The sequence below is a fragment of the Aedes albopictus genome, chromosome 3 (assembly GCF_035046485.1).
Source record: "Aedes albopictus strain Foshan chromosome 3, AalbF5, whole genome shotgun sequence".
Taxonomy (NCBI): domain Eukaryota; kingdom Metazoa; phylum Arthropoda; class Insecta; order Diptera; family Culicidae; genus Aedes; species Aedes albopictus.
The window spans coordinates 98,003,147-98,016,842 of record NC_085138.1 but is presented as its reverse complement, the minus strand read 5'-3'; the positions used below and the strand labels follow the sequence as shown (position 1 = coordinate 98,016,842).

At 39.7% G+C, this 13,696-nt stretch overlaps 1 protein-coding gene across 3 annotated transcripts in view; it reads left to right on the top strand.

Annotated features, from left to right (window-relative positions):
- Nucleotides 1-13,696, top strand: part of LOC115253916 (long-chain-fatty-acid--CoA ligase 4) — a 113,216-nt gene that overhangs the window by 48,625 nt on the left and 50,895 nt on the right. For 2 of the 3 annotated variants that reach the window (XM_062856934.1, XM_062856935.1), the window contains exon 3: nt 11,209-11,771. In XM_062856934.1, coding sequence (XP_062712918.1) covers nt 11,749-11,771 — 23 coding nt within the window. In that variant the 5' untranslated portion in view covers nt 11,209-11,748. The remainder of the gene's footprint in view (nt 1-11,208; nt 11,772-13,696) is intronic. The other variant, XM_029874171.2, reaches the window with a different exon arrangement.

Sequence of the window (13,696 nt, the reverse complement as noted above, 5' to 3'; positions counted from 1 at the left end):
TTTGTTTATATGGCACCTTTGCTTATAAGTCAAAAGACAAAAAGTCGCCGCAATCAAATTTCACTTTGACGAGCATTTCTACAACAACTATTGGATAAATTTGCTTTTGTGTTGAGATAGTTATACTTCACGTAAAATTTCACGTATCTTCCAATATGCAGATCACATACACAAAAAGCGCAACTGACCAACGCAGATCAACCACATATCGCTTTACAGCTGCACGTGCTCGACCAATGTGCGCAACATACGGAATCTCCTGTATGTACACGCCTTTAGCCGAAGGCCCGTCACAAAGCGGGCGATTTCGTTGTAACTGACTCCAAGCTATAATTAAATGCTAATTACCTACTCTGTATTATTTTTTCAATCCTGTTCCCCCACCACCGCCCAGTCTAAGTCCACAGGTGATGTATGAGCATAAAATGCACAATACCGATGAACAACCAACACTTGCGCGCGAATGTAGACACCAAGAGGCTTCTCTCTAAGATACACTGCAGTCGCGGGCCGTTCCACAGAGTTTTCCTTTAATTAGACGCGCAAATTAATGAGGCTGACCGGTTCACCTATGTTGCTGCTGGTCGGCTGACTACCTACCTGTAACGATCCAAACCCCACGTTCTAGAATCTAGATTGCGGGGATCCGCCAAGTGATCGAAGCTGTTTCCTGGTGGTGCGAGGGTCGGAACCACGGAACTAATTCTCCGAGGAGGAAGTCTTCCTACATCGCGGGTGTTACAATTAGTTTCCAATACACCGAACCGGAAAAAACAGCAGCCGAAGGGAGGTAATTGACCTCCATCTAGAACCTTGGGATTACACTATTGCGGAATCTGGAGCGTATGTTCTAGGAATTCTAAGGCAATGAAATGGATTCGCATCGTTTGATTCGACTCGGAATCCACACTCAAACCGGTTTTGTTCGTAAAACGGTCAATGACGTGCCGAAACTTGTAATTTTCTTATTCATGAAATTTGAAGACCCGCCGCGGCGTATGTAGTCCCGACACTTTGAACGAATGGTTTTGCAAAGAGAAAGAGGAAAAACTACTGCTGGTCTTCACCGAATACCCTTGTTTACTAAGTGGACTTGAAAGCCACTACGCGAATTGAATTCGGAATGAATTGGTTCGAAATCGATGAGTGGAAGACGTACGTTTCCAAATGGATGCATTGACCTGATAGATTGTTTGGATTCCACGGTAGCAGCTCTTGGAATCTACAGTCGTAGCTGAATTATCTTGGAATGTGCAGATGGACCGATATTGCGAGGTAATGAGGATTTGCAGAACTGTCTAAAGATAAATCTGGTACAATTTTATTAACAAACACTTTCTTGAAAAATCAATGCAAAGTTATCTGGTCCTCAATGAGTTTAGCATTTTTCCGGAATTTGTAATTGAAAAGAAGGGATTCTCGATCTGTTTCAGCTGATAATCCACCACATATTGAACATCTCTCTAAAACATCCCTGAAATCTCATTGAACGTTTTATAGTTTCCGGAAATCACTTCCAAACTCCCCTTGAATCTCCTAAAATCACCTAAAATCCCCTGATGCTGATACTCTTGATACACTTCAAACACTCTCTTTTTAAAACCTCCTGAAACATCTTGAAATGCCTTGAAACCCCTCTAAAATATAATAGAAAACTCTTTAGAAGTATGCTAAAATCCCCCAAAACAACAGACCAATCTTCTACACTCAAACCTCTATTTTGATAAAATCTATTTAGGTAATATCTATTTAGGTCCCATTACCTAAATAAAATTTGGTTATATTCAGAGCAGTTGGAGTACTAAAGATTGAGGATAAAGTTAGTTTACGGGAAAAGACACAGAGTGGAATTTTAAGGGGCATGTTTAAGGGTTAAAAATTAAAGAGCATCCGAGAACTTCCTGGAGTTTAGGTCATCTGATCTACTAGCGTAATCAGTGATCTATAGGAGCTTTTTGAATAAAATTCATGTTTGCACAGCCCTATGCATTTATGCGCTGTCAAGTTGTGAGTGTATTTTCTGTTTGAGTACCACCAAGAACGCCCCCTTGAGTATAGGTCGACGGATCTACCAACGTATTTGGTTGTCTCTAAGAACTTTATGAATAAGGTACATATTCACACAGTCTCGGGTAGCTATGACCTATCAAGTGGTGAGTTTAATGATTCTTCACGCGTCTCCATTGAGTAATGATCATCTAATCCGCAGGAGCTATTAGTTGTATCTATTAGGATTATGAATTAGGTTCATACTCACACATCCTCTATCTATGTTCTATGAAGTCTTAAGTTCTACAATTGTATAGTAGAATCCAAGATCTCCCTGGAGTTTAGGCCATCTATCTATAAGTGTAGTAAGTGATGTATTGGGGGTCTATGAATTAAATTCATGTTTACACAGTCTCATGTAACTACGTGTTGTCAAGTAGCGAGTTTATTGTTAATCTGAGGATCTCCACGAATTTGATTGAGTATAGGTCATCGGATCTACCAACGTTTTTTTTACTTAATCTTTTATTTAAGGCTCATGCGCCAACAGGCATAACGGAGCCGAATTCAGTTGTTAAAACTATTTAAAATTTCATGTTTTTGTCTTATAAACTATGTTAGTTTTGGGGAACCGTAAAACTCACGGTTTGGTCTAGGTTAGGGGGAACAAAAATATTTGAGGAAAGGATAGGGTGATAGGGCTTTTCGTTGTCACGTGACAGCTTGGTGTGACGTATTGCTGCTGGTCAAACGTAGAGTGGACAAACAACCTGTAACAATACATACAGACGATTTTCGAAGGGACACGAGGTGGACAAGTTGACAACAAGGCGGGGATATCAAACGAAGACTTCAGCTTGCTTCAAGAAGTCATACACAAGCTTTATATACTCAAGATCAAGTTTACCCAACACATCTCTAATGTCTTCCTTTTCTGGTTTCCCTCGGGCCCTGTAGGATGCACATAAATCGGATCTGGCAATACCGTATTCGGGACATTCCCACACAACATGATTGATATCTTGATAGCCTGTACCACAGCTACAACGATTGCTACAACGATTGCTACCTGTGAGCCCTATTCGAAAGAAATTCGAGCCCAGAGAGTAGTGATTGGACATAAGTCGACACATTATCTTGATAAAATCTCGACCCATATCCAACCCCTTGAACCACGCCGTCTTCAATACCTGTAGGAGAATTGAATGTAACCACCTGCCCAACTCTCCTGCATCCCATTTTTGTTGCCAACTGGCCAAGGCATGCTGACGAGCAATCGATAAAAAATCCTTGAAGACGATATGACGGTCATAAATATCGCCTTCCATAGCGCCCACCTTGACGAGTGAGTCCGCTTTCTCATTGCCCGGGATCGAGCAATGCGAAGGGACCCAAACCAGGGTGATGTTATATGCTTGATTTGATAGAGCACTCGTATTTCGCTTAGGAAATACTTGGAGTGCTTTACCGGCCTCATTGAGCGAATAGCGTCAATTGAACTGAGGCTATCCGTGAAAATGAAATATTGATCAGAGGGAAGAGAGGCGATTCGCTCTAATGCGTAGTGTATAGCCGCTTATTCTGCGACATATACTGAGCAAGGACTTTGATGTTTATGGGCGGCGATATGAAGCTCATTAAATACACCAAATCCAGTGGAATCATTTGTTTTTGACCCATCAGTGAAAAATCTTCTGTCGCAACTGATATGGCCAAACTTGCTTGCAAAAAATTTTGGAATGTGCTCCGATCGGAGCGGAATCTACCAACGTAGTTGGTTGTCTCTAAGAGCTTTATGACTAAGGTTCATACTCACACAGGCTCTGATCTATCAAGGGGTGGGTATAGAAGTATCCGAGAACTCCCTGGGGCGTAATCAGCGATTTATTGGAGCATTATGAATTAAATGTATGTCATACAGCCTCATGCAAGTATGTGCTAAGTGATTTTATTGCCTGTTTAAGGACCTAAAGAACTCCATTCAGTATAGGTTAACAGATCTACTAAGGTATTGAAATTCAACTGCGCGCCTCTAAAGCCCCCTTAAACCCCCAGAAGCGCCCTGAAATGCGTTGAAATGCCTTGACGTGCTTCTGAAATACCCATAAAACCTTTGCGAAATTCACCTGCGAGCGTCTGGAGCCCCCTTAAACTCCTCTAAAACCTCATGAAACGTCCTGAAACATACTGCAGTCCCCTTAAACTTCCAGAAAATCCCATGAAACGCCTCTTAAACTCCCATTAAATCTCCGTGGAATTCACCTGACAGCCTCTGAATCCCCCTAAAACCAATCTGATACCTCCTGAAATGAATTAAAATGTCTTGAAAGCCTCTGAAACCTCCATGAAATTTCAGTGAATTCATCTGCGGGCCTCTGAAGCCTTCTCAAGCCCCCCAGAAACCTCATGAAACGACCTGAACACATTGGAACGCCTTGAAAGGTCTGTAGTCGCTTTGAAACACCACATGAAACCCCCTGAAACGCATTAAAACCCCTCTGAAAACCAGTGCCTTGAAAGCCTCGTTAACCCTTCTGAAGTCCCTATGAAATTTTAAAAAGAAATTCCGACTACCGGAATGAACCGCTCAACAATTAGCGAGAATCGGTCAACATTAGGATGAGCTAGTTTAAGAATGCGTTCAACATATGGGCTTAAGACTAACGGTGCAAATGTTATAATATCGTTTAGAAAATGAAATGAAATGGTGTGGTGGTTAGAACACAAGACTACCACACCGAGGACCTGGGATCGAATCCCACTCCCGACATACTTACAAAATGTGAGATCTTCCTTTGGAAGGGAAGTAAAGCGTGGGTCCCGAGTTGAAATAGCCTAGGGTCAAAAATCTCGTTAATACAGACAAAAAAAATGGAATTTAAAGGAATTCCAAACACATTTGCAATTATACGCAATTGGTGAGTTCAAGTGCCTGAAATGCTACAAAAGCTGTGTTCACTACTATCAACTATTTCTATTTTGCTAATCCGAAGCATAGTGTTTGTTAGTGAACTTGCAAAATACGTTTGAAACATCTCGCCAGTGCAAATTGTTGTTCTTCAAGAGAGAGATACGTTAATAGCTGTGTAAACAAATCCACCAATCTCCCTCGAATTTTGTTGAAAATCCTAAGGTTCACTGATGCTGAAATCACTTTCATTCTATTGAAACCTTGAATAATAGAAATTTAGTAATGAAGCCGCTTCGGCCGCGTCGACTATATTCTCCGGTGAACACTTGAATTGATAATACAGGTACTCTTCGATATAACGTACAAAAAAGTTTTCTCTTTGTACGTTATATCGAAGTGTACGTTATATCGAAGCAGAGAAAAAATTAATATTATTTATGCTTATATTGATTATTTTGACGTGAAATTAACCCCAAACAATGATTTCGGTGAAATTCACAAAACCAATAATGAAAAACATGAGTTTTCACAAAAAAGTAATTTAGTTTTTTGTGCTTCGATATAACGTACATTTTGCTTCGATATAACGTACACTAATTCTTTTCCCAATTTGCGCTAATTCTAGGATACAAGGTTAATACTGCAAGAAAACATTGATTTGAGTGGTTTCGTAGCTTATATGAGGGTTATTCCTGGAAAAAATTAAAATTTTCAATTTTGTTCGTTATATCGAAGCAAAATGTACGTTATATCGAATTCGTTATATCGAGGGTACGCTATATCGAGGGTACGTTATATCGAAGAATACCTGTAATTGGTGATCTCGTTCCTTCCCGGGTAGAGGCGAAGAACAAATCAAGGACAAAATAATAACAAATTTTGCCGTCATATCTCATTTTATCATTCTTATGTTATTTATGGATAACACTAAATAACTAGCTAAGAACAAAAAATATTATCATTGCATAATTTGTTATTTCTGAGTTATAATTGAATAACAATAAATAACTGAATAATAACAAAATATGCAATCATAGCAAAATAAGTTATTCTGAGCATCCTAAGTAAAATAACATCCTAATTGCATATTTTGCAATCATAACTTGTTTTGTTATTGATGAGTTATTTAGGGGTCTGTGTCATTTGGCATAACGGTCATTTGGCATAATAGACACTTGGCATAATAAAGAAGGGTGCATTTCGATTATGCAAAATGGTCATTATGCCATATGACCGTTATGCCAATTGTCGTTATGCCAAGTGGCCTTATGCCAAACGACCTTATACCAAATGACTTTATGCCAAATGTCGGGGGGGAGCGTATTTAGTATTTATTTTATTTGAAATAGAATATTTATGAAGAATAAATTTTGTTATTGGTTCGTTAGGAATAAGAGCTAAAAGAACAAAAAAATAGCTCACCTTTTTCCAGAAAAAAGTAAATAATAACTTATTTTGTTATTATAAGATCAAATCAAGGACAAAACATTTCAGAACTTCCGAGGTAGAGGCAAAGAACAAATCAAGGACAAAATAATAACGAATTTTGCCATCATATCACGTGTATAATCATTCTTGAATTATTTATGAATAACACTGAATAACTCGCTAAGAACAAAATATGTTATCATTGCAAAATTTGATATTTCTGAGTTATTATTGAATAACAATAAATTACTAAATAATAACAAAATGTGCAATCATAGCAAAATAAGTTCTTTTGAGCATCATAAGTAAAATCACATCCCAATGGCATATTTTGCAATCATAACTTGTTTTGTTATTGATGAGTTATTTAGTTATTTTATTTTATAGAATATTGAAGAAGAGCAAATGTAGTTATTGGTTTGTTAGGAATAAGAGCCAAAAGAAATAAAAAATAATAACTCACATTGTTCCTGAAAAAAGGAAATAATAACTAATTTCTGAACTTACAATACAGTTTTTTTCAATCATAAGAACAAAATTTACAATTATGATAATCTTTTTTGGAATAACTTATTTTGTACTTACTTTGTTCTCAATAACTCGATAATAACTTATTCTTTTAATCTAAATTTTAAAATAGTTTGTCCTTGGTTTGTTCTTATAAGGATAAAATGAGTAATTATTGAGTTATTTTCCGGTACAAAGTCAGTTATTATTTTTGTTATTTTATCTTTTAACAAACAAATAACACATTTTGCCATTCAGCAATTCTTTTTAAATGGCAAAATTTGATCTTCTTTAGTTATTTCTATCTACCCGGGATTACAATACAGTTTTTTTCAATCATAGGAACAAAATTTACAATTATGATGATCTTATTTGAAATAACTTATTTTGTTCTCAATAACTCGATAATAAATTATTAAGATATTCTTCATTTTGAAATATTTTGTCCTTGGCTTGTTCTTATAAGGACAAAATTAGTTATTATTGAGTTATTTTCCGGTACAAAGTCAGATATTATTTTTGTTCTTTTAGCTCTTATTCCCAACAAACCAATAACAAATTTTGACATTCAGCCATTCATTTTTAATGGCAAAATTTGATCTTCGTTAGTTATTTTCTTCAACCCGGGTTCTGCTTCCTATTTTGATATTTCTTGGCGTTACGTCCCAACTGAGACAAAGTGTGCTTCACTGAGTAGTGTGCGGTAGTTCTAGTTCGGCAGCAGCAAAGCATCGCGCGCTGGCTTTGTTAGATTTTTGCGATTTTTTCTCTTTTCTCTGCGGGGCTCCGACGACGGGACGCCAAGCAGTCAGTAGTGTGCGGTAGTTCTAGTTCGGCAGCAGCAAAGCATCGCGCGCTGGCTTTGCTAGATTTTTGCGATTTTTTCTCTTTTCTCTGCGGGGCTCCGACGACGGGACGCCAAGCAGTCAGTAGTGTGCGGTAGTTCTAGTTCGGCAGCAGCAAAGCATCGCGCGCTGGCTTTGCTAGATTTTTGCGATTTTTTCTCTTTTCTCCGTGAGCTCCGACGACGGGACGCCAAGCAGTCAGTAGTGTGCGGTAGTTCGGCAGCAGCAAAGCATCGCGCGCTGGGTTTGCTAGATTTTTGCGATTTTTTCTCTTTTCTCTGCGGGCTCCGACAACGGAACGCCAAGCAGTCAGTAGTGTGCGGTAGTTCTAGTTCGGCAGCAGCAAAGCATCGCGCGCTGGCTTTGCTAGATTTTTGCGATTTTTTCTCTTTTCTCTGCGGGGCTCCGACGACGGGACGCCAAGCAGTCAGTAGTGTGCGGTAGTTCTAGTTCGGCAGCAGCAAAGCATCGCGCGCTGCCTTTGCTAGATTTTTGCGATTTTTTCTCTTTTCTCTGCGGGGCTCCGACGACGGGACGCCAAGCAGTCAGTAGTGTGCGGTAGTTCTAGTTCGGCAGCAGCAAAGCATCGCGCGCTGGCTTTGCTAGATTTTTGCGATTTTTTTTCTCTTTTCTCTGCGAGTTCCGACGACGGGACGCCAAGCAGTCAGTAGTGTGCGGTAGTTCGGCAGCAGCAAAGCATCGCGCGCTGGGTTTGCTAGATTTTTGCGATTTTTTCTCTTTTCTCCGTGAGCTCCGACGACGGGACGCCAAGCAGTCAGTAGTGTGCGGTAGTTCGGCAGCAGCAAAGCATCGCGCGCTGGGTTTGCTAGATTTTTGCGATTTTTTCTCTTTTCTCTGCGGGCTCCGACGACGGGACGCCAAGCAGTCAGTAGTGTGCGGTAGTTCTAGTTCGGCAGCAGCAAAGCATCGCGCGCTGGCTTTGAAAAGTGTACAGGCCGCGTTTTCATTCGGATCGTCCGCGTGCACGTCGTCGTCGTCGTCGTCGTCGTCTATTTGACTGCTCATCTTCGTACGGGGCGATTTATGATTCGATAAATGCAACATCAACATTTTTTGCGATTTTAGTCAACAGACATTGAAATGTTCGTCACGTCAAGTGTCGGCCCAAGTTCCAAAGCCACGTTGGTTCAAATCACTTTATTTTCTCTTTCGTTAATTTTCGCACTTCGAAAACTATCTGAATGGTTCGTCATCTTCGATGTCGGCATGTGTTTTGTTTTAGTCCAAATGAAAATAAGTGGTTTGATATTAATAGGGTTGCATGAATCACTCCACTTACCAAAGTGAACTCATATCATGCGCCCTTTCCCCTCCCCACTAACAAAAAGTCCTTCCCATGACAGACGTGGAGACGCAGAGGTGATCTCGGTCTTTAGTAAGCAACGCACGTCATAATAACATTCCTTTCCTTCCTCGATGACCGTAAGGACGTGGCCGGCGCCGTTATTGACCTAATAAAGTTTGGAATTCTCGAAGATGCACATTGAGGACGGTAAGCTACTCCCAAGCTCCGTCTGTTGGTTCCTTGTGCAACTTCGATTGTTCTGGTCAATCACGGAGTAGCAACTACGAATAGTACGGTCATCTATGCTCATGCTCATGCTCAACTGAGACAAAGTGTGCTTCACAGCTTTTCTATGAGTTCTTCCATAGTTTTCAACGAATCAAATATGACGTCCATAATTTTTCAGGATTTTTAAAAGAAAGTGTCACGCTTACTAACATTCCTTCCTTCCCTTCCGCAATAGCCGTAAGTACATGGCCGGCGTGGCACCAACTGATTCATTGATTTCAGAGAGCTTCGTCATGTTTTAGCATTTTAAGATGAACTTCATTTTTTTAAACCACTGCACATTCCAACCATGGTTATATATTAGTAAAGTAATTTATAACGGGTAATGTTTCAATAATTCTCTAGCGTATAACATCTAACACGCTGCTAAACCATACTTTGGCGAATGTAATTACCCCAAAAGGTTGATGTACCTGGTGAGGTTGGCGCACATGATTACCTTGCTTGAAAACCTGATCGATTTACTAGCTTGCGTAACTCCTTTTAGCGAGCAGTAGGTAATTGACAATATTTGCTAGATCTGCTCTAGCGCGCCACAGCAGCCCTAGTAAACACTTCGTCTACGCACCGATAGTGCGCCTCGTCAACCGGTTTTCGGACACCAACGTCCAACTGACGACGTCAACCTAACTCTAAGTACTCTACAGCAAAAAAAAAACTTTAATCTAAAATTGCAGCTAGTGCTGCTTCTGTGTACAACTTCCTACCCGATTCAGCTGACGCACGTCGCCAGAGTATTTGACCGCAACGTGTCCCACTTACAACAATACCCCAATCATCATCATTACAGTACTTTTTCGATTTTATCACGAATGAAAAAAATAATCGCGTGATATACTGGAGCGTGATAAAATTGAAACATATTTTTTGCGGGTGTTTATATTGCTCAAAATACACCTGAATAGAAAAAAGCAAATATAAAACGAACGAAACATAAAACCACGAAATGGAAATTGAAAACTTCAGGCAGCATTTTGAAAAATAAATTTAGCCAACCGTCAATAAAGATCAAGAAGTCATCCTAGACTGTATTTATGCTGCATTAGAGCAATGTGAAAATATCTCCTCAACGCCTCAACTAACTAGTGAAGACGAAATGGAGCCACATGAAATGGAACGCATGAAGTCTGAAATAATGGCACTTTAAAGTTTCCTAGAGTGAGAAAACAATGAGTAGCACTTTCAATTTTGAGTATTATTTAAGTTATGACATCCTTGCTATCGGTATTTGCATGGTAGCAAATGATAATTGATCATTTCGTGACAGCCGTTTAAGTGATTTTGATGGTCTATTGTGACGAAATTTTTTGGATTTTATTATGCTAGGAATCTTCCTAAACTTTATATGAAGTTGCGAACGGAATACCTTTTAATGCTTGAATTTTGTCAAACTAACTTTGATTGAAATGAGTTAAAATTGCAGTTTATGCAGCTTTTCGTTTGTTTGATAAATATTATGTTTTATTTTTATTATGTTTTAGAATGCGATTCTAGATAATCGAGTTCAGTCTGTAATCCTTTATCACCTTTGTCACTGAAACCATTTAGGGTAGAGCATCAGTTTTGGCCATAGTACAGATTGACACCTATCATATTGGCATATTGGTAGTTTTAATTGATTAATTTGTCATTTTTTTCAGGAATAATTTCGCTTAGATTGACCGAAACTGGTGCGCGAACCCTACTTATGTGCAAAAATAGCATACCTATGCCCTATTTAGATTGGAATATGTATTTGGAAATATTTCTATCAATTATCATAGCGTGATAAACTCGAAAAAAATACCGTGCTAGAATCGAGAGTGATATAATGAAGCGTGATTAAATAGAACCGTGACAAAATCGAAAAACCACTGTATCATTATCCGTACCGTCCAACTCTACCAGGAACAACTCTCTCACGTCGTTTGTCTCTCTTTCCGCTTATCTTGCAGAATCTCCTGCCAGTGGCGACCGACCGGGAGGATTGTAGCGGCACCTCAACAACGGCAGACAACAACCTTCCTACATATATATTATCCGTCTCGCGGGTTCCCGAGCAACACGAGAGGCAGCAGATAACCTGGTGGACCACGACACCGAAGTGTTTCAGTAATCCGGACGCGTCGAAGCAGAGAATGAGTCGCGAGTTGATCTCGCGACGTTGACGGCAATCCGTGTGTGTGCTGTGTTGTGATCATATCTAGCGAAACCGCCGCTAGCTACTGGGAAAAGTGGAATTTGAAATTCGATTTCAAATCAGAAAAAAGTGAGTTGTGAGGTGGCAGGTGAAAAAAGTGCGAAGTGAAATTCGCAAAAAATAGTCATCCTGTGCACAAGTGGAATAAGTGTTGGTGTTTTTGTTATTGTTGTAATCAAGTGTTAAAAGGGGAGGAAATTTCTGGAGGAATCACTAGAAGCTAGTCTATATTCCAAATCAATCATTCATCCCATTCGGTAGTTCGTGAAACCCTGTCATCATTAGTTCGTCAAAAATGTTCATCGAGGAGGATGTTCAGTAAGTAACGTCCGGGACTGGCCGGATGTTGTCTTTTTCTGTGATTCGAGTGATTTGGGTTTGCATGCTTTGATAGATCTAACATTGTGTGACTTGGTGTTGGTACACATTAACTTCTGTTTTTATCATCTAATTTAACATTGTTTAGAGTGTTCTGCTTGCTTTATCTAAATAAATCTACATCTAAATAAATCTACATGGTCTATTTGTCAAGGGATGTTGTCAAACAAAATCACCTGTTTTGACTACAAGCAATCTCTTCACTAATTGATTTTGTTTGTGTTTCGTTATCATGTGAGCATATAGAATGTAGAAAATTATTAAAAAAATGTGTCGTTTACTGTTCAATATAACTACTAATATCTCTAAGAAATTCGCAAGGACTTACTGCAGGAAATCTTTAAGAAATTTTACTAGAAATGTAGAATTCTCTTCTTACTGTCAAAAAGCTTTCTTAAAAATAGTTCTGTATTGTGTGGTTCCGTTACAAATCCTTACAGCCATTTTTATCAGAATGGTATCAGCATTCTCATTTGATCTGGATTTTAATATGGATGTCCTGTCAAGATTTTCATCAAAATTATAATATTTATCTTCTTGGGAATCCACTTAAGATGCTTCTTAGGTTCTTTTCAAGGTTATTATCAAAATCTCCTCAAGATGCTTTCCAAAATCTTCTCAGGATTCTGTTGCTAATCCTCTCAGCATCCTGTCGAGAATCCTCTCAGGACTCTGTTCAGAATCATCTCAGAATTCTGTTGAGAATCCTCTCAGTATTCTATTGAGAATCCTCTCAGGATCCTGTTGCGAATCCTCTCAGGATTCTGTTGCGAATCCTCTCTGGATTCTGTTGTGAATAATCTGTTGAGAATCCTCTCAGGATCCTGTTGAGAATCCTCTCAGGATTCTGTGGAGAATCCTCTTAAGATTCTGTGGAGAATCCACTCAGGTTTATGTGGTGTAGAGAATCCTCTCAGGATTCTGTGGAGAATTCTCTCTGGATTGTGTGGAAAATCCTCTCAGGTTTTTGTAGAGAATTCTCGCAGGATTCGGTTGAGAATCCTTTCAGGATTCTGTTGAGAACTCTCCCAGGATTCTGTTGAGAATTCTCCCAGAATTCTGTTGAGAACTCTCCCAGGATTCTGTAGAGAACTCTCCCAGGATTCTGTAGAGAATCCTCTCAGGATTCTGTTGAGAATCCTCTCAGGATCCTGACGAGAACCCTCTCAAGATTCTGTCGAGTACCCTCTCAGGATTATGTCGAGAATCCTCTCAGAATTCTGTCGAGAATCCTCTCAGGATTCTGTCGAGAATCCTCTCAGGATTCTGTCGAGAATCCTCTCAGGATTCTGTTGAGAATCCTCTCAGGATTCTGTGGAGAATCCTCTCAGGATTCTGTAGAGAATCCTCTCAAGATTCTGTTGAGAATCATCTCTGGATTCTGTTGTGAATCCTTTGAATAATCTGTTGAGAATGCTTTCAGGATTCTGTGGACAATCCTGTTAGGATTCTGTGGACAATCCTCATAGGATGCTGTCGAGATTCCTCTCAGGATTCTGTGGAGAATCCTCTCAGGATTCTGTGGAGAATCCTCTCAGGATTCTGTAGAGAATCCTCTCAGGATTCTCTGGAGAATCCTCTTGGGATTCTGTGTGGAATCCTCTCAGGATTCTATTGAGAATCCTCTCAGGATTCTATTGAGAATCCTCTCAGGATTCTATTGAGAATCCTCTCAAGATTCTGTTGAAAATCCTCTCAGGATCCTGTCGAGAACCCTCTCTGGATTCTGTCGAGAATCCTCTCAGGATTATATCGAGAATCCTCTCAGGATTCTGGCGAGAATCCTCTCAAGACTCGGGCAAGATTCCTCTCAGGTTTCTGTTGAGAATCCTCTCAGGATTCTGTCGAGAATCCTCTCAGGATTC